Source organism: Eulemur rufifrons, chromosome 6, assembly GCF_041146395.1.
Source record: "Eulemur rufifrons isolate Redbay chromosome 6, OSU_ERuf_1, whole genome shotgun sequence".
Taxonomy (NCBI): Eukaryota; Metazoa; Chordata; class Mammalia; order Primates; family Lemuridae; genus Eulemur; species Eulemur rufifrons.
The window spans coordinates 101,781,496-101,802,201 of NC_090988.1; the positions used below are offsets into that span (position 1 = coordinate 101,781,496).

The following is a 20,706-nucleotide window of genomic DNA, read 5'->3' on the forward strand; positions in this document are numbered from 1 at the left end:
CCTGGCCAGTGGCTGTTTCACAGCCTCCTTTCCTGTGGTGAGCCCAGGCCCTCACGTGAGACCCAACAGGGCAGAGTCTGGCAGGGCCCCTGCCTCCATCGTTCCTGGCTCCCCTCGGCTCCTTCTCCTGCCTCTCTGGCTGGCGAAACAGGCAGGAGATAGACAGCGGCAGCCAGGACCGAGACAGGCTATGGCTCCTAGGAGCCTCCTCGCTCCGCCTGACCCTGACCCGGGGCCCCGCAGGTCCAGCAGGTGCAGGACGATGGCCACCGGCTCCAGAAGGCCTATGCTGGAGACAAGGCCGAGGAGATTGGCCGCCACATGCAGGCTGTGGCCGAGGCCTGGGCCCAGCTTCAAGGAAGCTCTGCTGCCCGCCGCCAGCTGCTGCTGGACACCACGGACAAGTTCCGCTTCTTCAAGGCCGTGCGGGAGCTGATGCTCTGGATGGACGGGGTCAACCTGCAGATGGACGCCCAGGAGCGGCCCCGGTGAGCCCGCCGTGCCCAGGCCTCTGTGGACTGTGTGGCTGGCGTCATGGGGGTGACGGGCTGTGGGCAGCGGGCGATACCATTTCTGTACCCGCTAGGGATGTGTCCTCTGCGGATCTGGTCATCAAGAACCAACAAGGCATCAAGGCAGAGATAGAGGCCAGGGCAGACCGCTTCTCCTCCTGCGTCGACATGGGACAGGAGCTGCTGGCCAGGAGCCACTACGCGGCCGAGGAGGTGGGCGAGGCCGGCCTCACGCGCCGCGCTCAGTGCTGATTTTCCCTCTCAGTCTGGCTGCTTCCACACATTCTCTCTTTGCAAGAAATCTTTCACTCTCTCTCCCCTCAGCACCGTTCAGAGATTTTCCACATCCCCTCTTTCCCCCAGAACTGTCTGCCTCTTGACGTCAGAAATCACTAGTCCGCTGGGGTGATTCGGATTAGGGCTGGAAAGGCCCCCATTGGTGCTAACTCACATCTCTGCCCCCCAGATCTCAGAGAAGCTGTCCCAGCTGCAAGCACGGCGCCAGGAGACAGCTGACAAGTGGCAGGAGAAGATGGATTGGCTCCAGCTTGGTGAGCTGCCGTGGGAGCGCGGGTCCTGGGAGGAGGGGCCGGGCGTCTTGCACTCTGTGTTTCCCAAGTGCGTGAGTCCAGGAACCCGGGTGTGGAACGCAAGGTGCCCGACTGCCTGGCACTGCTCTGGGGCAGTGGCTTTCTCTGCGTCCCTGTTCTCACTGTGCCCTGCCAGTGCCCACGCTGACCTGCCTTCCCTCTGCGATGCCCGATCCCGGCAGTTTTGGAGGTGCTCGTGTTTGGGAGAGACGCAGGGATGGCAGAGGCCTGGCTGTGCAGCCAGGAGCCGCTGGTGCGAAGCGCGGAGCTGGGCTGCACGGTGGATGAAGTCGAGAGCCTCATCAAGCGGCACGAAGCCTTCCAGAAGTCAGCGGTGGCCTGGGAAGAGCGTTTCAGTGCGCTGGAGAAGCTCACTGCGGTGAGGGCTCCGGGACCCCAGGGACGCCCACCCCAGCCTGCTGCCCCGGCCGGTGCTCTCTCCTGCTGTTCCCACTGCACCGGCATCTCCCGGGGTGAGCTGAGAGTGCCCTGTTATCACAACTTCAGGAGTCCTCGGTTTCCCCGGGCGGTGCTGACACACCGCCTCCGCCTTTGAATTCTATTCTCCTTCCTTCCTACTTCAGCACACTAGAACTGAAACATCTCAGCTTTTCCCCAACACCCCGGTCCTTTTAAATGAGACCTTCTAACTCTGACTTCGGCATTTTTTGGCAGCTGGAGGAGCGGGAGAAGGAGCAGAGGAGGAAGAGGGAAGAGGAGGAACGGAGGAAACAGGCCCCTGCCCCGGAACCCAGGGCCAGTCTGCCGCAGGGGGGCCTGGCGGGCGGCCAGACAGCTCCTGACGCCACCTGGGATGGGTGAGAGCCGGGACACCTGGGGCAGGAGGATGAGGCTGAACCCAGGCAACCCAAAGACTAATTATTGCCTGTCACCTTCGGCTGTTCCAGAACCCAGCCACGGCTGCCACCGTCCACACAAGCGCCCAGCATTAATGGAGTCTGCACGGACGCAGAGGCCTCACAGGTAACGCGGCGGTCCCCACGCACCCTGTCAGAATCGCAGCCCCTCTTGCAAACCCTCTTACGGCTTCTTGTCCTTGCAGCCCCTGATAGAGCAGCAGAGACTCGAGCAGAGCAGCTTCCCAGAAGGGCCTGTGAGTTCCCTGGATATGTGGGTGTCGATGGCTGGGAGGGGAAGGGACCAAAGGGGGCATAAGCCGGGGGTGCCATCCCGGGGATAAGAGAGGCCGGGGGCTCAGAGGAAGCTTGGGGGTCTTTCATCTCACCCTGTGCCGCTGCCACTGCTTTCCCCGCAGGGATCTGGTGCAGGGGAAGAGGCCGGTGGGCCACGGGGAGAGAGGCAGACCCGGACACGGGGCCCGGCCTCGCAGGCAATGCCCCAGAGCAGGTCGTCGGAGTCCACCCATGTTGCCACCCTGCCCCCTCGCGGCCCCGAGCCCTCTGCTCAGGAGCAGATGGAGGGCATGCTCTGCCGCAAGCAGGAGATGGAGGCCTTCGGCAAGAAGGCCGCCAACAGGTACTGGCTCTGGCCGTGCAGTGCCGTGGCCTCCCTGGTGCCTGCCTTCTGAGGAGGCTCCCCTGGAACGTCTTCCTAGACAGAGGGAGGGGTGCCCATTAGACTTCGTCCTCTGGGAACAGGGCGGGACTCAGGCCCAGAGCAGGGCCTCGGGGGAGGGCCAGGAGGGTGCAGAGATGATGGGCCTAAGGACAGGAGTGGAGCTGGAAGTCCCAGGACACGGGCCCCACCGAGGCCAGCCAGGCAGCCCGTCTCACCTCTCGACTGCACCGTGTCCCACCCAGGTCCTGGCAGAACATATACTGCGTCCTGCGGCGTGGGAGCCTGGGCTTTTACAAGGATGCAAAGGCAGCCAGCACGGGAGTGCCATACCACGGAGAAGTGCCTGTCAGCCTGGCCAGGGCCCAGGGCAGCGTTGCCTTTGATTATCGAAAGCGCAAACATGTCTTCAAGCTGGGGTAGGAACGGGCGCCGTGCTCTCGGGGTGGGAGGGAAGTCGGGAGTGATGTGGGTGAGCGAGGGGTTGGGCCCAGAGGGAGCGGGGTTCCCTGCAAGGGGCATCACAACGAAGTGATCAGACCAGCTGCTTGGGGACAGATGTAGATGAGGGAGGGGCAGAGGATTGTGGCCATATTTATTTCACACTAAGAGGAGCAGGGGAACCAAGACCCAGGCCTGATGGCTGATGTCGAGCTGCAGGACTCCCCGGGGGCAGTCTGAAGACGGGTCCGGCACTCCCCTGCCTCCAGCAGCCTCGGGCCAGCCCCTGCCCGCCAACGAGCACCCAGCCGAGGCACCCCGGCCCTCCACGGCCGGTTGGAAAGGGTTTGCTTTTACGGCCCTGGGCATCTGAAGAATGTGCAGAACGTGTCTTGTCCAGCCCCGAGGCCTGCGGCCAGGACGTCCCCCTGGCCTGGCCTCTGGGTTGGGATCGAGCTGTCTCCAGCACTAATCTGGCAGAGTCTCAGCCCTGCCTGTGGCTTCTCTCTCCCAACAGCTTACAGGACGGAAAAGAATATTTATTCCAGGCCAAGGATGAGGTGAGCTGCCGCTTCTCCTCCGTGTCCCCCTCTCCGGGCCGTTCTTAGAACCCCCAGCTGTAGCGGCCCCCTCCGTCCCTCTCTTTTCCTCATCTCATTCTTTGTAATAAGACAACCCTCAGTGCCAGCTGGGTGTTTGTGAGGCCGCACAAGACATGTTCCCGACCTTAAAGGGTCCTTTTTCTTCTGATGAGAGGCAATAGTCAAGACGTGTTTCTGCCTCCTCCTCTTGCACTTCCCTGCTGTCCCCCGCGCTGGCCCCGCACAGTGTCCCTGCAGCTGACCAGGCATCTTTCTGTCCTGCAGGCAGAGATGAGCTCATGGCTGCGGGTGGTGAATGCGGCCATTGCCACTGCGTCCTCTGCCTCTGGAGAGCCAGAGGAGCCAGCAGCACCCGGTGCCCCCCGGGGCATGACCCGTGCCATGACCATGCCCCCAGGAGCACCGGCTGGGGCTGAGGCGCCTGTCGTGCTTCGCAGCAAGGACGGCAGAGAACGAGAGCGAGAGAAACGCTTCAGTTTCTTCAAGAAGAACAAGTAGTCGGGGTCAAGACTCTGAGGCCATCTCCCTCCTCCCTCTGTTCAGGAAACTGCCAGGGACTGTCGACAGGGACCACCCTCTTGTCAGGATAACTGCCTGCTGCTAGGGTCTGTTGCCAAGGTCAACCCATCACCAGAAACTGTCACTGGGGACAAGTCGGTGTCCCCAAGGGCAACCCTTCTCTTCTGCTATTTAATTCCAGACTGGTGGTGGGACCCAGGCAACCCCCAATTCCACTCCCCCCACCTCAGCCTCTTCCCCAGCCTTAGCCTCTGTCCCCGCCACAGGGCGGACAGTGCCATGCCCTCAACACAGGCCATGTGGGGAATGGCTGCCCGCCTCAGGGTCATTCTCCCACCACAGCCAGGCCACGCCGTCCGCCCCTGGTTCCTTGCCCCTGGGACTAGCCAGGAACCTCTCAGAGCTGACGCAGGACCTGGGGGCGAGAATGCCAGATGCCGGAGTCAGAGGCACCGAAGCTGTCCCTTCCCGTTCTCCCTCATCCTCTGACTTGAGTGGCCACTCCACCTCCACCTGCCCTCAGTGACTTCCAGGTGTGAGTCGTTCAGGGCCAACCACAGCCTTGAGTCTGGCCAAGAAGGTGATTAAACAGCTCAGCTTCTCTCACTGCCTCTGGGTGTGTTTGCTTTCCTGACCGCAGCCCCCTGCCTGAGCGTGTCTCTCCTTTGGTCCCGCTCTCCTGCGCGTCAGGTCTCCACTCTGCCCCCAGCCCCCAGGCCCTGCGAGAACCACACTGCTGGGAGCCCCCCGCCCCCCGCCCCACGCTCTCCCTTGCCCGTGAGAACGCCCTCCGGTGTGCTGGGCTGACCACTGCCAAGCCTCTTTTTAGACCAAAGAAGTCCACCGTGGGTTGGGGTGATGTCAGCAAGCAGTATTCGTGTTCAAAGGCAACGAAGGACTCCTTCCCTGGAGCTCGGCATTCTTCACTCGATTCTCTAAACCGTTTTTAAAAATGGAAGACTGGGGAGCATTGCCACAGCCACCGCCTAGTCTCAGCCACTGCCCAGCCCAGGGGAAGAGTCAGGCACATAGGGGGTGATTAGTGTCCCCACTTTCTGTCTCCTCCCCAGTGGAATCCAGGGAGCTCAGACAGGCGTCGGAGAAGTGGCAGGTGTCCAACAGACTGAGCAACAGAATGGTGTTACCCTGGGAGGCCCAAGGACGTAAATATACTACAAAAGCACAGTAGAATATATTCTAGATTTAGTAAAGTACTAAAGATGAACTCACTGGAGGTTTCGGGGCAATGGTGTTTGGCTCCAGATGTTGGTTGAAGTGACCACTCCCTGGTGGCCTCCGACAGGCAAAGCCGTGCTCTTTGTTTTCCACGCACACACAAACAGCCGTCTTTCCAGGAAAGCGGCCCCATCTGTAGCGTAATCGGGCAAGGGCCCCGACCGGGCAGATCCGCACCGACTACGGTCAGTCGCGGCAGCCCGGAGTGGGCTCCAAACAGGAGATCTGGTAGACCAGGCAGCGCACAGGATGATTCTTTCTGCTAAGATGAGTGGATCCCGTATTCCACGGTATCCAGCTGAACACGCGGCACAGTGTGTCATGTGACTAAAGGGAAAAATACATCAGTGCTACACAGACACCTGGTTCTTCGAGTACAACTGTAAGGTCGCCCCCGTTTGAAGGGCGCGACAGTCACACATTGTAGGGTGCTCCGGGAATCTGGGCATTTGCACTCCCAGGTGGCAAGGTGAGGGGCTGGTGGGAAATCAATAATCAGACATTTTAGAAGGAAGTGTAAATGGAGGCGAGAAGTCAGTGGAGAAATGGTCATCTTCATGTAAAACGTAAGCGTGAGCAGGCAGCCAGTTGGAGCGGTCCTGGTCCCGCAGAACACAGGTGTGACTGGAGAGGTAAGACAGACACGTGGCAGCCGAAGCCACTGTAGGGCACAATTCCTTCAGGATGGGACATGGAAGAGGATAGCACAGGGTCAGGAAGTAAGTCTCGGGAAACACCTTCCGATGTGGGGGGCAGAAAGGAAAAGTTCCAGGAAAACGGATGGGATGGGCGGTGAGGGGTATGGCACAAGTCAGAGCACAAAGATACAGTAAGCACAGGCACCGCCGATCCACGGGAGACGCGGACAGAGAAAGGTGGGGTAATTATTTAGAGAAAAATCAATTTGCATTCTTACATAACAACACCTTCAAGAGTGGACTGACCCTAGCTCTGTGCTGTCCAACGTGGCAGCCACTGGCCACGTGTGGCTGCTGAGCACTTGAGATGTGGCTTTCCAAACTGAGATGTGCTGTAAGTACAACATACCCGATGTCTGCTGGTTGTGGTGGCTCACGCCTGTGATCCTAGCACTCTGGGAGGCTGAGGCGGGAGGATCGCTTGAGCTCAGGAGTTTGAGACCAGCCTCAGCAAGAGCGAGACTCCGTCTCTACTAAAAATAGAAAACATTAGCCGGGCATGGTGGCACATGCCTGTAGTCCCAGCTACTGGGGAAGCTGAGGCAGGAGGATTGTTTGAGCCCAGGAGTTTGAGGTTGCTGTGAGCTAGGCTGACGCCACGGCACTCTAGCCTGGGCAACAGAGCAAGACTATGTCTCAAAAAAATAAAAATATAAATAAATTGTCAGATGTCAAGTACTTAAGAGGTAAAAACTTTTAATATTTTTTTATTGATTACATGTTGATAATATCTTAGATATATTGGGTTTCAAAAGTGTTATTAAAGTGGATTTCAATTGTTTTGTTTTACTTTTTTAATGTGTTTGCTGGAAATTATTAAATTACCTATGTAGCTTATTTCTATTGGATAGCATTGCTCCAAATGGCTCCCAGACCTACATGTAAAAGGTGAGAACTACAATGTTAATAGAGGAAAATGTAAGAGAATATCTTTGTGGCTCAGGGGTAGAAAAGAACATCTTATGCAAAACTTCAAAAGCACAAGCTTTAAGATTAAAAAATTGATTAATTTGATTGGATACAAAATAAGGATTTCTGTTCAATGAAGGACACCATGACAAAGTTAATAAGTGCCAGAATGAGAGAATATATTTGAAACCAATAAGAGATTAATATCTAGAATACACAAGGGAGTCCTATAAATCCACAACAAAAAGTCTGCGACCTACAAAGAAAGATGAGCAAAGACATGAATGGGAAATGAAATATCACTGTATACCTATTAGACTGGCAAAAATTGGAAAAGTGGATAATGTCAAACATTGGCAGATACATAGAGATACAAAGGCCCTCATATGCTGCAGGTGGAAGAGTGCGCTGGCACAGGCTCTCCAGAGAACAACTTTGCACAACTGAAGACAAGTTAGTTCTACATATGCTCTATGACCCAGCAACCCTGCAATTCCACTTCTGGTTTATATGCCCCTAAATTCTCAGACAGAATTAGGACACACACATAATTACTCAGTAGTTAGATATCACACAGCAACACAGCACTTAGTGGAAAAAAGTAAAAAAATTATGAGCTATGCAACACAATAAACACCATGTACATAATTTATACAAATGTACAATGGGTGGGCCGTGTTTAGGTCCAGATTAGAAGAAACTGACTGTAAAAAAGACATTTGTGACAATCTAGGAGAAATCGGAGCATAAATGATGATAATACAGCATAGTGCTGATGTTTTAAATTAGAAATAGTGAAGTATACACAAATGACATTGTCTGAGGTTGGCTTTAAAATACTCCAGGAAAAAATTTAAAAAGTAGAGGAGCTAGATGAATAAGATCAGCAAAATGTTGATAATGTCAAAGCTGGGTGAGGGGTACATGGGAATTCACCATCATATTTTCTCTTCATTTGTGCCTTTTTTGATAATTTCCACAATAAAATGTTTTTAAGAATGGAGAAAACAAACTCACATTTAAAAGACATGTTTGGAATAACACAGACAAAATAATACACACTAAACTCATTAGAATGGCTGCCTATGAGGGAAGGAGAACGGAGGTAAAAGGGAATAAGTAAATACAGGGGAGAAAGGAGATGGAATGGTACAGTCAGGGCTACGAGAAGAAATAGCATAAAACATAGAGGCGGCTGGGTGCTCAAACCTGTAATCCTAGCACTTTGGGAGGCCAAGATAGGAGGATCACTTGAGGCCAGGAGTTCAAGACCAGCCTGATCAACATGGTGAGACCCCGTCTCTACAAAAAAAAGAAAAAAAATTAGCCGGCGTGGTGGCACACACCTGTAGTCCCAGCTACTTAGGAGGCTGAGGAGGGAGGATTGCTTGAGCCCAGGAATTTGAGGGTGCAGTGAGCTATGATCACACCGCTGTGCTCTAACCTGGGCGACAAAGAAAAAAAAATAAAACACGGAGGAGGAAAGGTTGGTGAACTGAAATTTTAAGAGGATGAAAACTGTTAAGAGGACATTAATTTTGGAGACCTCAGAAAACTTGGGGAATTGGAGAGGACGATAGAATCCAAAATACAGGGTATGAAGGTGGGTGATAAATTCAGACTCTTTGTTTGAGAAGTCTGTCCTGGAACACTGAAGGAACCCCAGTTACAAAATGGTAAGATTAGTGAAAACAGTGTCAGAAACTGTCAAGATGGTGGTGTGCGCCTGTAGCCCCAGCTACTTGGGAGGCTGAGGCAGGAGGATCGCTTGAGCCCAGGAATTTGAGGTTCCTGTGAGCTAGGCTGACGTCACAGCATTCTAGCCTGAGCGACAGAGCAAGATTCTGTCTCAAAAAGAAAAAAAAAATGTAAAAGAAATGGTCAAGATGGTATCTACATGTGTCTTGAGAGCAGAAAGAAATTGAAAATGCCCAAGAGGAGAAGGGAAGGGGAGAAGTAGACAGAATTAGGTAGGAGACAATCATGCATGTTGGTTATTAAAATTACCTCCTCTGAAATGCCTGGGAAACAAAAAGAATTCAGTGAAAGAAACATATCCGAGTAGTTGGAGTGGAAGGGGGCAGCCTGAGGAATTTGTGCCTGATGGTATCAGAGAAGCTGCTAGGGAGCCACCACAATGAGGAACCGTGATTGACAACCACCCTAGAGATAAACTCAATCCATCCATCTCCATAAACGTCCATGCATTGTTGGAGGAGTGACAGTGAGTGACCCACCTAATAGCTTCCCTTTTGCCACCAGGAGGAGGTGCCCTTGGACCACCGTTGAATTTTCAACGCTAGAAAGCGTCGGGAGACTCAGAGTTGCCTAGACCTCCAGCAGCGTGGTGTGGACGAGGAGACCCTGACCCACCGCAAAACAAGGAACCTCTCTGGGCCTCTCCTAAGTATTCCTTTGGTGTGCTCACCACAGACCAGGAACTGTGATGGACACACAATCAGAGCTTTTATTCTACCCAGAGAGAAACGGCCCACGTATACGCGTGAGCAAACAAAACATGACTAAGTGTGACCTGGGTAGAAAAGCCTTAGACCTGTCCCAGTTCTGCCAGATCATCTTTCTGCTCCTGGGTTCTCAGTTTTCTCGCCAATAAATAACACGTTTGCAATGAAAATTTTAAAAATTATGTTTAAAGAGATACAAAAAAAGGATTAGGTTTGCTTAAAATGTGGCGCGCCTGTATTTTTGAAATGTAGCCCCACGTTGCCATAGAGGCTGGCCGGCCCGCTGAGAAAGCCCCTTCTTAGGGGCCCAGTGAGAAAACTCTTTGTCACCAGCTCCCCCCACGTCCCCCGCCCCCAGTTGGCCCAACAGCACGTCCCATTGTGACGGCCAGCGACCCCGGGCTTCCCACTGCCCCGGGACGGTGGTTACGTCCAGAGCACTTCTGGCGCATGAGTGGCCACCCCCGTCCAGGGTGGTGATTGGCTGGCCCGGGCGGGGGGCGGGCTGACCTCCGCTCCGCAGCGCCGTCACCAGCTGGCCCCGCCCCCGAGCTGGGCAGCCATTTGTTTGCGGCCGCGGGATTGGTCGCCCGGCTCCCGCGAGGGGGAGGGGAGGGGGGGGCAGCGCGCACTCGCGCGTGCGTGAGCTGGCGCGCGAGGAAGGGCCCGGTCGCGCCGAGGCTCGAGCGGCCGTCGCCATTTTGTAGGGTTCTCTCTGACGCGGGAGCCGCCGCCACCGCCGCCGCCACCCGGAGGTGAGAGGGCGTCTTGTGTGTGTGTCTGGGGAGCCCGGGGCAGGCCAGGCCGAGCCTCCCGCGGACTGGGATGGCCGAGGGTTTGTGTTTGTCCTCTCGCTGCGGGAGGTCCGGGGAAGACAACGGGAGGAGGCGGGGCCGGGTCTCCGGAAGGGGGCGGGGCAGGGGTCGGGTCGAGTCTTTGTTGGGGCCAAGGAGCTGGAGGTTGGGCCGCTGGGCGGGGGAGAGTCCCGGTTTGGGGCGAAGGGGACCTTTTTATTCTTAGTCTCTTGAAAGGCGGTATCTCTCGGAGGAGAGGTACACAGATTTCCCTCCAAAATCTTGCTACCGGGCGCTCCGATAGATGCCTCTTGCCTTCTGCTTGGGCTTTTCTCTTTCCTCCCTATTTTAAGACAGGAAACAGGTAATCCTGTTACTTAAATGTGCTCCATTTCACGGAGGTGATGGTCTGTGCTATGCGTGCTGACCCCCGACCTCCAGTTTGCATGTCACACATAGCTAACACTTCCCCTTAAGAACAAAACGTTCCTCCTCTGTTGAGGAAGAATAATGAACGTCAGTGTGAGTGAGGGTCTTGAAGGTGCCGAGAACTTTGGAGGATTAAACTAAAATGCTGCAGTGCACTGAAATTTCCCACCCCACTTTGAAATCTTGTTTTTCTCTTCCAGGCTCTTGTCAGGATGGTGAAGCTGTTCATCGGAAACCTGCCACGGGAGGCCACAGAGCAAGAGATCCGCTCACTCTTCGAGCAGTATGGGAAGGTGCTGGAATGTGACATCATTAAGAACTACGGCTTTGTGCACATAGAGGACAAGACGGCCGCCGAGGATGCCATACGCAACCTGCACCACTACAAGCTTCATGGGGTGAACATCAACGTGGAAGCCAGCAAGAACAAGAGCAAAGCTTCAACCAAGTTGCATGTGGGCAACATCAGTCCCACTTGTACCAACCAAGAGCTTCGGGCCAAGTTTGAGGAGTATGGTCCAGTCATCGAATGTGACATCGTGAAAGATTATGCCTTCGTACACATGGAGCGGGCAGAGGATGCAGTGGAGGCCATCAGGGGCCTTGACAACACAGAGTTTCAAGGTGAACTGGTCTGGGGTCTGGGTGGCAGAACTGAGTGGGGTCTAGCTCAAGACAGAGGCAAGAATACAAGACCATGGGACTGGCAGGGTGGTCTCTTCCCTCCTATTTTAGATGGAAATGATAGGTTACATTTACCACTCCTAAGTATAATTTACTTTGGGGGAAGCAAATACTTCTCCTTTTCAGGTTTGCTAAGGTGTTCCTCAACAGCTGTGTAGAATCACGAACTGTGGGTTACTTTATCCTGCAGGCTTCATTCATTTGTTTGAATGCTGTCAGAAGTTTAATCTGCCTGGGCAAATGAGTACCTCCTGGGAGATGGGAGGATAAAGGTCTGGCTTACCTGCTTATTTTGTTATGACCAGGATGCCCTATATTTGAGGTTTTAAATGTTTAGCACTTATATTTTTTACTGCCTTGGCTGATGGGTAGTGGTGGGAAAGAATAAAAAAGACATTTAGAGAAATCTCTATAATATAGATTTGGGGGAGTCTCTTTTGGGTGCTGAAATTTGTTCAGTTTGTGGACTAAACAAGCAGAGTCAAAAAAAAAAAAGAAAAAACAAAAACATGCCATGGACTATTCTGCTCCACCTACTATTACTTAATCTGAATGGAAAAAGAAGGAAATTCCTAAAAGTATCAGATTGGATGGGAATGATAGCCCTGCTTCTGAAGAGAGTCCAGTAAGGGCGTCACAGCTCGTGTCATGTTATTTTTGCCAATAATATTGTTACATGCATTGTCATTAATATCACAAAGAGGTTGCCTGAAGATTCTCTAGAACTGTGCTGTCTAATACGGTAACCACATGTAGCTAGTACATTTAAATTAAGTAAAATTTTAAAGTCCGTTTTTCAGTTTTACCAGACACATTTCAAGCATTCAGTAGTCTTATGAGGCTAATGGTTACCATATTAGTGCAGATATAGAATATTTCCTCCATCATCGGGAGTCCTTTTGATTAAAGTTGTTCTACAAGTTTTTTGTTAGCGGTATCATTGTGGACCACATGTTCCCAGTCACTTTTGTGGTTCCTAAGTCAACACCCCTTTTCCTGAGTGCCATTAATGCGGTTGTTACAAAGTACTTAAGGGTCCTCTGCTAAACTTAGAAAACAGAATGAGAAAAGAAATAACGGGAGAAGAAGAAAACTTGACCAGAAAAGGCTAAGAAAGCTTGCAAGTAGTAGAGAGGGGTAGTAGAACACCATAAAGCATCTCTGGCTTCGGCCTTGGCCTTTAGCTGTTCTTTAAAGCACAGGGCCAAAGTTGCAGGTACTTGATTCCATTAAGTAGTCGTATGACCTTGGACAAGTGTTTTAACCTCTCTGTGCTTCATTTTCCCCACTTATAAAATAGAGTTAATGATCCCTGCCATACCTCCCTCACAGGATGGTAGTGAGACTAGCATGTGGTAATAACTGTGAACGTGTTTTGACAGTAAAAGCACTATATGGTGAAAGGTGAGTGCTGTTTGCAACTACGGTGTTTCTCTCCTGGTTATTTAAAGTGTGATAGTGAAGCTTTCCTTGTTTATTTCCTTTTTTATTTATATTTAATCTTCAATTATTTTGGAATGCTGTTACATTTCAACTTTAAAAAGTATTCTTAACTATTTTATTTGATGGGAAGGAAAACATGGTGGGAGACTGGGGAAAGGAAGGCTTTCTCTTGGCAGGTAACAAGCAAAATGTAAAAGAATATAAAGTCAGGTACAAACTCTGCAGAGGTATTCTAGTCACATAATACAGCATGCCCTTGCCTTTTTTTTTTTTTGAGACAGAGTCTCACTCTGTTGCCCAGGCTAGAGTGAGTGCCGTGGCGTCAGCCTAGCTCACAGCAACCTCAAACTCCTGAGCTCAAGGGATCCTCCTGTCTCAGCCTCCCGAGTTGCTGGGACTACAGGCATGTGCCACCATGCCCCGCTAATTTTTTCTATATATATTTTTTAGCTGTCCGTATAATTTCTTTCTATTTTTAGTAGAGAAGGGGTCTCGCTCTTGCTCAGGCTGGTCTCGAACTCCTGAGCTCAAACGATCCGCCCACCTCGGCCTCCCAGAGTGCTAGGATTACAGGCGTGAGCCACCGCGCCCGGCCGCCCTTGCCTTTTTAATACACAACCGAATAAAAGGAAAGGAGCAAATATATGTTAATTGGGGAAGAGGTGGCTTAGGATGAGTACGTCTTAATAAGGCAGGTGTAATTACTTTAGGAAGTGGGTATCTGAATAATTCAATGGGATAGCCATGAGATTTTTAAAACCATCACTTCCTTAGAAAGTGCAGACACTAAAATGAATCGAAAAAGAAAAATTCTTCATTTGGTTTCCATGTTCTTAGCTTGGCCCCTCTGAAGAGAGCACTCTTCTCTGAGTTAGACATACAAACATTTTTGTAACTAGCTCTGGTTTTCTTTCCCCCACGTGACAAGGGAAAGTTTAGTATTGGATGATAAGTTGTAGTTTTAGATCTGTTTGTCGTTCATAAGCGTGATGATTGAGTGTTCATTCACATGTGTCAGATGTGCCTCAAACCTTGTTATGGCGTGGGCACGTTACCCATCTGATGTGGGGGAAAACATCGCAGCTTTACAGAAAACACAGTCTAGATACCAGTTGGACATATTTTTTAATTTCAGTCATCTAATGAAGCCTTTTCTGTCATCTACTAATGAAGGTAGCTTCTTAAAAGTGCCACGTTAGGCATCTTTTGAACCTTTATTTCTCTATGTTAATAGCTGCCCTTTAGACTTCTGTGCAAGTCATTTTACATATGACTTCCGAAAGGAAGCAGCAGAATCCGAGATAACCTGACTCTTCCAGGAGTGTTTCCTCTTCACAAGCAGCATTGAACTGAACCACTGTTTACTTAACACACACAGTTTGCACGGGAACACCCTAAAGAAGCTATTCCCCGGTAACAACTCAGGCAGTGGAATTGGGAAGGATATATGAGAGTTCGGGTGTCTCATTTTTTGCCCATGTGTAAACAAGTATTAAGTCAGAGTACTGTTGTGTATCAGCTACATCCCCATCCCTCTCTCAGTCTTGGCACTTGATAGCTCAGAAATTAGGACCCCAAGTTTCTCACCTCAGCATTTTAATGCTCTTTTCTCCTCCAGTTTTCAAAAGAAAATACTTTTATTGGGCTGGTTTTCTGGAAAATGTTGGCAGCAGATTTCAGTGACTTTTGAAGGTCTCAGAAAATCTTTAAGCTTTTGGTCTGTCCAAGTATAGTAGAGTGGAAGAATTTAATCTTCTCTCAGTCTTCTTTGCCCTGGTTCCGTAAGGTAGTAGAACAGCACAGTATTTTTCAATTATTATGAGAGGTTTAGAAGATTTAAATTAAAAGCCTAGTTATAACCATTGGAAAGACTGTTTAAAAACAAAACAAAACATCACTTCTATTATAGATTTTTTAGTTCTAAGTTAAAAAATTGTTACCTGCATCTGCATCCTTTTCACAACTACACAGATTTGCTACAAATGTTTATAAACTTGTGTTCCCACCCTCTAAAGAAAAGCAGGAATGAAGATTGGATTTAGTAACAGAAACATCAAGGTAAAATTACTAGGTTTTGTTTCTCAAAAAAACCAGACCGAAAATCTATAAAAGTGCAACCTTAATTGATTTTTTTTCCTTTAAAACTGTTACTTCTAGGTCTCTGGATTGGCTGCCTTTTAGATTGGCATGGTTACTCTGACTTTAGAATTGGAGCAGTTTGTGTCTTGTCACACAGCTTAATGTCACCATGCATGCCTGAAAGCCAAGTCATTTGTAATCCTTTAGTCTAAACTATAGGGAACTCTACATTTGGGATATAAATTGGAGCGGAAATCTGTTTCTAAGTGTAGTTAGCATTGTGGCCCTTAATAACTTCTAAGAATTAGAATGGGAGTATTTAAATCTCTGAAAACAATGGGATGTCTAAATGCAGCTTCCAGAGAATGACTGCCATTTGGTATCTGTTGACTGTATCAGTGGTGATGGTGGATGCTGCCTGTCTGCTAGCAGCTGGAATATAAAGCCTGAGCTCCTGTGTTGATGCTAAAGAATGGGTTTTAAGTTGGAGGTGGCGAATACCAGAAACTGGGGTGGTAGGAATCTTAGACGTTGGGCAGAACTGAGTTTGACTAAAGTGATGTTACTGCACTAACCCGCTCCCCTCTCAGGGTCAGTGCATGGCGCTGTTCTGGCTGCCGTCCTGAATCTGGCTGTTCCAACAGGATGGTGGAGCCACGAGGCCTATCGCATAGCTGCATCCAGAACAAGGTCTGTTAAAGAGAGAATAACTGCTGATCGTGGAGGGGGGAGTTGTTCTGATCAGCCCTTAAGAGTGACGAGAAGCTCCTGTTCTCTACGTCTGTACTGGCTGCTGTGTCTTTTGGCTACAATTTGGAAAGCATTAACTTGATCTCCAAAAATCTTAAGCAATTTGGGACTAAATTACTGCCACAATTACTTCTTTTCCTAAACTGCTTTTAAAGACTTCAGATGTTTTCATCAGTAAGGGTCCCTGGGTTCAGTGGTACACACGCCCTGGGCACAGATTTTTTCTTTTCTCAGCTGTTCTTCAGTGTTGCTCATTTCCTGGAAGTATGGATGCAACCTGTTTGTATGGGTTCCCAGAGGCCTTTAGGCAAATGCTGCATTTTCCTTACAAGTCGGCAATCCCCTATAGAGAATTTTAAGCTACCTGGTAGGATGAAATGCTCATCATTCCATTACATGGAAACATGTTGTCCTTTAGTAACCCATACTGTTTCCAGATCTTTCTAATACTTGCTGTTGAGAGACCTTGGACAAGTGGTTTTCTTTTCCACAGTAAGCATGAATTCACCTTTGTGGGAAAACAGTGGGGGTGGGTTGAAATCTGGAGGGTCTTATAACTTCCAGAGGCACTGGAGATGAAGCGGATGATGAGCCAGGGTTGATTTGTGTACCCAATGTGGGAAGCCTTCTGATGACACCTGCAAAAACTGCTGGAGGAAACCAGATGGACAAAAGATTGCTGTGGTTTTTAAACTACAGTAAATGCTCAGGCCTTTCATGGCCCTGAGTAAATCAGTGAGAGGTGGGTAAGATGCCTTCCAAATCTGGCATAACTGAGGTTTTGTTGGATATTTGATTTGGAAGTACTGGCAGGTTTTGGATCGTTACTATTAGTAACACTCTTACTAGTGAGAAGTGGAAACTTTTTCAGTTTTTGTGTTTGGGGGGAAAAGGAAGTGTGGAGATAGAAGCAGAAAGGAGTCTGTTCTACTATTGGTCTAACTAGACAATATTAACCCAAATTGGCTCTGAGGACTCAAATTTTCTGGCTGTCATCTGTATTAAAACTTCATTTCGACTACTTTTTTGAGGGGATTGCTGAAATAGGGTCAAAGGAGTATGTATGTGTCTTCTGCCAACTAGTTTACTTTCACTTAGGGGAGGGTAAAGAATGCCAGTGAGTTATAATAAATCTTCTTACATCTATTTCCTCAAGGCAAAAGAATGCACGTGCAGTTGTCCACCAGTCGGCTTCGGACTGCCCCTGGGATGGGAGACCAGAGCGGCTGCTATCGGTGCGGGAAAGAGGGGCACTGGTCCAAAGAGTGCCCGGTAGATCGTACAGGTCGCGTGGCAGACTTTACCGAGCAGTATAACGAGCAGTACGGAGCAGTGCGCACGCCCTACACCATGGGCTACGGGGAGTCCGTGTATTACAACGACGCATACGGAGCGTTCGACTACTATAAGCGTTACCGGGTTCGCTCTTATGAGGCGGTGGCAGCAGCGGCAGCAGCTTCCGCATACAACTACGCAGAGCAGACCATGTCCCATCTGCCGCAAGTCCAAAGCACAGCAGTGACCGGCCACCTCAACTCCACTTCTGTTGATCCCTACGACAGACACCTGTTGCCGAACTCTGGCGCTGCCACCTCAGCTGCTATGGCTGCTGCTGCCACCACTTCATCCTATTATGGAAGGGACAGGAGTCCACTGCGTCGTGCTGCAGCTGTGCTCCCCACAGTTGGAGAGGGCTACGGTTATGGGCCAGAGAGTGAGTTGTCCCAGGCTTCAGCAGCTGCGCGGAATTCTCTGTATGACATGGCCCGGTATGAGCGGGAGCAGTATGTGGACCGAGCGCGGTACTCAGCCTTTTGAAAACTGGAGGTGAGAGTGGGGTGGGTGTGGTTAAGAGATTCTGTTAAAGTTCCCTCGAGAGAGACCTATGCTTCATAGAGGCGGCAAGAGCCACCTGTTTGCTGTTGGGACAGTATCTAAAAGGTGCAAATTACTTGTCTTCAGTATTTCTGTAGCTTAGGCCAGAGGTTCATCTGGCCTTCTGAGGTTTTAGTGTGTGACTGTAACCAGCTTGTTCCTTCTGAGAGAACAAACTCCATTTGTTAGTGAGAATATTGTTCTTTAATCAGTTGTGAACAGATTTGGGTTACAGAAGAATATTTAAGAGAATTAACATTTGTTATGTGCTCTCTGTGTATATTATATCATCTACACAATAAGCCTTTGAGGTATTTTCTCTTTTATGAAGAAGGGAACTAAGGCTCAGAGAGGTTAAGTACTTTGCCCAAAGTCAGTAAATGATAGGTAGAGTCAGAATTCAAACTCAGACCTGACTCCAAAACCCATGCTCTTGCCACTACGAAAGTACAGTGGTGTTACCCTGAGAGTGTAGGTTCAGGAGTTAGTAGTAACACAGTCAGGATTCTAACTATAACTTCAGGCTTTTAGTTTGTTGATAAAACTACTTCTTGGGTCATTATCCTTTATCAAAGGAAACCCTTCTAATACATCTACATGCCAGATAAAGTCCTATACATTTTAAATGTTTTCATCTCAGATTATTTGCCTGAAAGTTGAATGTTTTGATGCTCTGTCCCACGGAGTCCTTTTCTTACTAGTAATCCCAAGCATCTTGTCCTCTATGGGCACGTAAGCCCTATTCTTCATAGCCTGAGATGCTATCATTTAGAGCCTGATGTTTCCCATTTCTTCCAGCAATTTTTGTTTTGTTTTTCGAAGGGAGGAACGTTTAAGGAATTAGATAAACTGGTAATTTGCTAACATGCATAGCATAAAATCCCATAGGTGGTGAAAGCCAGTGCCATAGGCTCTGAAAATTTAGTGTCTCCTACTTCAGGAAGTGTGTACCAAAGGTGTTGGAATGGCAAGAATAATTAGGAGTATTCTAGAGATGGATAAATGTCTTCATCAGAATGGAAATGGCATTGTGACTGTATTTTCATGGTTTTCCTTGTACCTTGCAATTGAATATCACCTGAATTGGAGCCCCAATAGCAAGATTAAACTGAGCTGCACCGAGTGTCTGGTGTTCCTAACGCATCCCTTTGGTATGTATGTAGAAGAAAGCAAAGCCAAAAGTTCGCTCTTTTACGTGAACTGAGAAGCAAATATAGCATGAACCTATGATAAGTTATATTGTATATGAGCCTGTCAGCAAGGCTTGGGGTCTCCTGAGACCATCGTGCAGCAAGTCTTTGTTCATATGTTCATGTGTGTGTAGTGGATAATCTTACAACTTGTAGAGTTTGTCCTTAATTTTTACTTTTAATGTAGCTGGATCTGCCATAAGGTGGGATATGCCTCTGAAGTAAGCTGGTGTAAATCTGTTAGATAACCTGTTTCTCTCAAATATGTTTCAAAGTTAAATTAGTATATTCTGGTCTTTAAAAGGTACTGCTAGGGCATTTTAAAGTGAATTTTGACTACAAGCAGTGGTTTTTCAACTAACCTCTTTTTAATGATGACTTTTAAAGAAACTTACCTTCCAGGTGTGAACCTCAAATGGACTGAATAACCCTGAGTTGGTTGCAGTCCCAGGAGCCTGATGTTAATGAGGCTGCCAGGATGAAATACTCCAGAACTATTGGGGATCCAAATTCGGGTCTCACCTTAGCAGAACTGATCCAGGAACGTCACAGCTTTTGAAGTCGATTGGCACAGATCAAGACCAAGATTTGGCCCTTTGACTATAATAAGTAGAGGAACTTGGTGTGAGTTAACTTTTTTTTCCCCTCAGCCATTGGTGTCTGGAGTTCCCATCAATAGAAGAATTAGAGAATTCTAGGAGTGATTTCTTCTTTTGATTTGGCAAGGGAGATTCGGTCAATTAGGGGAATCACTGGAACTGTGGCTCTAAATCTGTGACAGTGTGGCACATAGGTGTGTTAGTGATGGGTGAATGACCAACTGCTCCTTGATAGCCTACCCTTTGTGACTCTCATTTCTGAAAGCTTGTTTACTATGAAAGATTAAAATTAAATACATTTAGAATAGTGTAGTTGGCCATATATGAGATCTCAGCATCTTCTGCCTTTCCTGGACCCAAAAACTAAATTGTGGTTCTTAATAATGTATGTGTGCCCTTTGTTGGCCTAAAACATGGATAAGAAAATGAGAAAGATGTATTTATCACCAACATAATATCCTCCAACTAGATTGCATCTTGTCCTATATTTAGCTATAAGTAGTTTCCTATATGTAGCTATTGGTAGACTCCTAGGGGTAATTACATGCAATATAAGTTTGACCCAGTCTGACTTGGTTGTTTTGTTCTTTTTTTTCCCCTCCCTGGAATACAGGACGAGACCAGGGCCCCTGTACTCGGAGCCAAGCTGCTCTCCAGGCATTGTGTAAGCCTCTTGTGTTGTGCTCTCTTTCAGGTAGGATAATTGCGGACTGAACCCTCGGGCTGCGGTCATATATGAGAACTTGCTCCGCGCGGTCCCCTTTGCCGGGATGTTTCCATTGCTTCATGTTTCAGTAAACAAAGGAGTTTGTGACCAACTATGTTTTCTTTCTTAATTTAATTCTTCTGAGTTGACTTTTCTTTCTTCCTGATACTAGTCTTTGTAGCTTTTCACTCTGTTCCTTATATTCTCAGCCTCTGAGCAGCCCTAGGTAAGGATTACGCTGGCATCCCCTTCCTGTGCAATGGAACCCCTCTCATCTCGCTTTCCCTAGGAGTTGAACCCTTCTCCCTGCCTACCTGGCAGCATCTCCTTTCCCTTTAAAATGACCCTGTAGTGGGCAAGCAGCCTTTTACTCTTCTCTGTTAGCTCTGGACTCTAACATTGAAGCTAATCTTCTGAAATTGTTAGGACCATTGGGGGTTTTGTTGTTGTTTTGTTTGTTTTCTTTTATGTCTGACCTGTGATCGTGATACAGCATTAGCTGAAATTTAGCCTTGTTTTACTCCACTCCTCCCACTTTTTTTTTTTATTTTTTTTGACAAATAAACGTTTCTAACTCTTAAGTATCTTTTTGTATTTGTGTGACTGTTATTTATAACTGGTATCTTCTTCTTTCCCAGTTGTGTTCGGG

The 20,706-nt window shown here is 48.9% G+C and overlaps 2 protein-coding genes and 1 non-coding gene across 13 annotated transcripts in view; all 3 read left to right on the top strand.

Moving 5' to 3' along the window:
- SPTBN2 (spectrin beta, non-erythrocytic 2) overlaps positions 1-4,805 on the top strand; it is a 36,399-nt gene extending 31,594 nt beyond the window's left edge. For all 5 annotated transcript variants that reach the window (XM_069471775.1, XM_069471776.1, XM_069471774.1 and 2 more), the window contains 11 exons: positions 244-488; positions 587-725; positions 979-1,063; positions 1,285-1,481; positions 1,778-1,920; positions 2,011-2,086; positions 2,166-2,216; positions 2,379-2,599; positions 2,884-3,057; positions 3,597-3,639; positions 3,946-4,805. In XM_069471775.1, the coding sequence (XP_069327876.1) occupies positions 244-488; positions 587-725; positions 979-1,063; positions 1,285-1,481; positions 1,778-1,920; positions 2,011-2,086; positions 2,166-2,216; positions 2,379-2,599; positions 2,884-3,057; positions 3,597-3,639; positions 3,946-4,179 (1,608 nt within the window). In that variant the 3' untranslated portion in view covers positions 4,180-4,805. The remainder of the gene's footprint in view (positions 1-243; positions 489-586; positions 726-978; positions 1,064-1,284; positions 1,482-1,777; positions 1,921-2,010; positions 2,087-2,165; positions 2,217-2,378; positions 2,600-2,883; positions 3,058-3,596; positions 3,640-3,945) is intronic.
- A 5,331-nt stretch (positions 4,806-10,136) lies between these two features.
- LOC138385413 (RNA-binding protein 4B) lies at positions 10,137-20,638 on the top strand. Of its 7 annotated transcripts, none has more exons than XM_069471781.1 (4): positions 10,137-10,263; positions 10,932-11,355; positions 16,844-17,514; positions 20,046-20,638. In XM_069471781.1, the coding sequence occupies exons 2-3, from the start codon at positions 10,944-10,946 to the stop codon at positions 17,503-17,505; spliced, it is 1,074 nt and encodes a 357-aa protein (XP_069327882.1). In that variant the 5' UTR covers positions 10,137-10,263; positions 10,932-10,943; the 3' UTR covers positions 17,506-17,514; positions 20,046-20,638. The 7 variants fall into 7 exon arrangements, 4 of the variants coding, with proteins under 4 accessions (XP_069327882.1, XP_069327883.1, XP_069327879.1 ...); XR_011233707.1 differs by having other exon boundaries at positions 10,178-10,263; positions 16,844-19,376; positions 19,965-20,572; XR_011233708.1 differs by having other exon boundaries at positions 10,178-10,263; positions 16,844-19,376; positions 20,046-20,572.
- LOC138385638 (small nucleolar RNA U13) lies at positions 13,824-13,923 on the top strand. Its single transcript, XR_011233856.1, has one exon. It is a non-coding gene; the product is annotated as a small nucleolar RNA U13 (small nucleolar RNA).
- Positions 20,639-20,706: the final 68 nt, after the last annotated feature.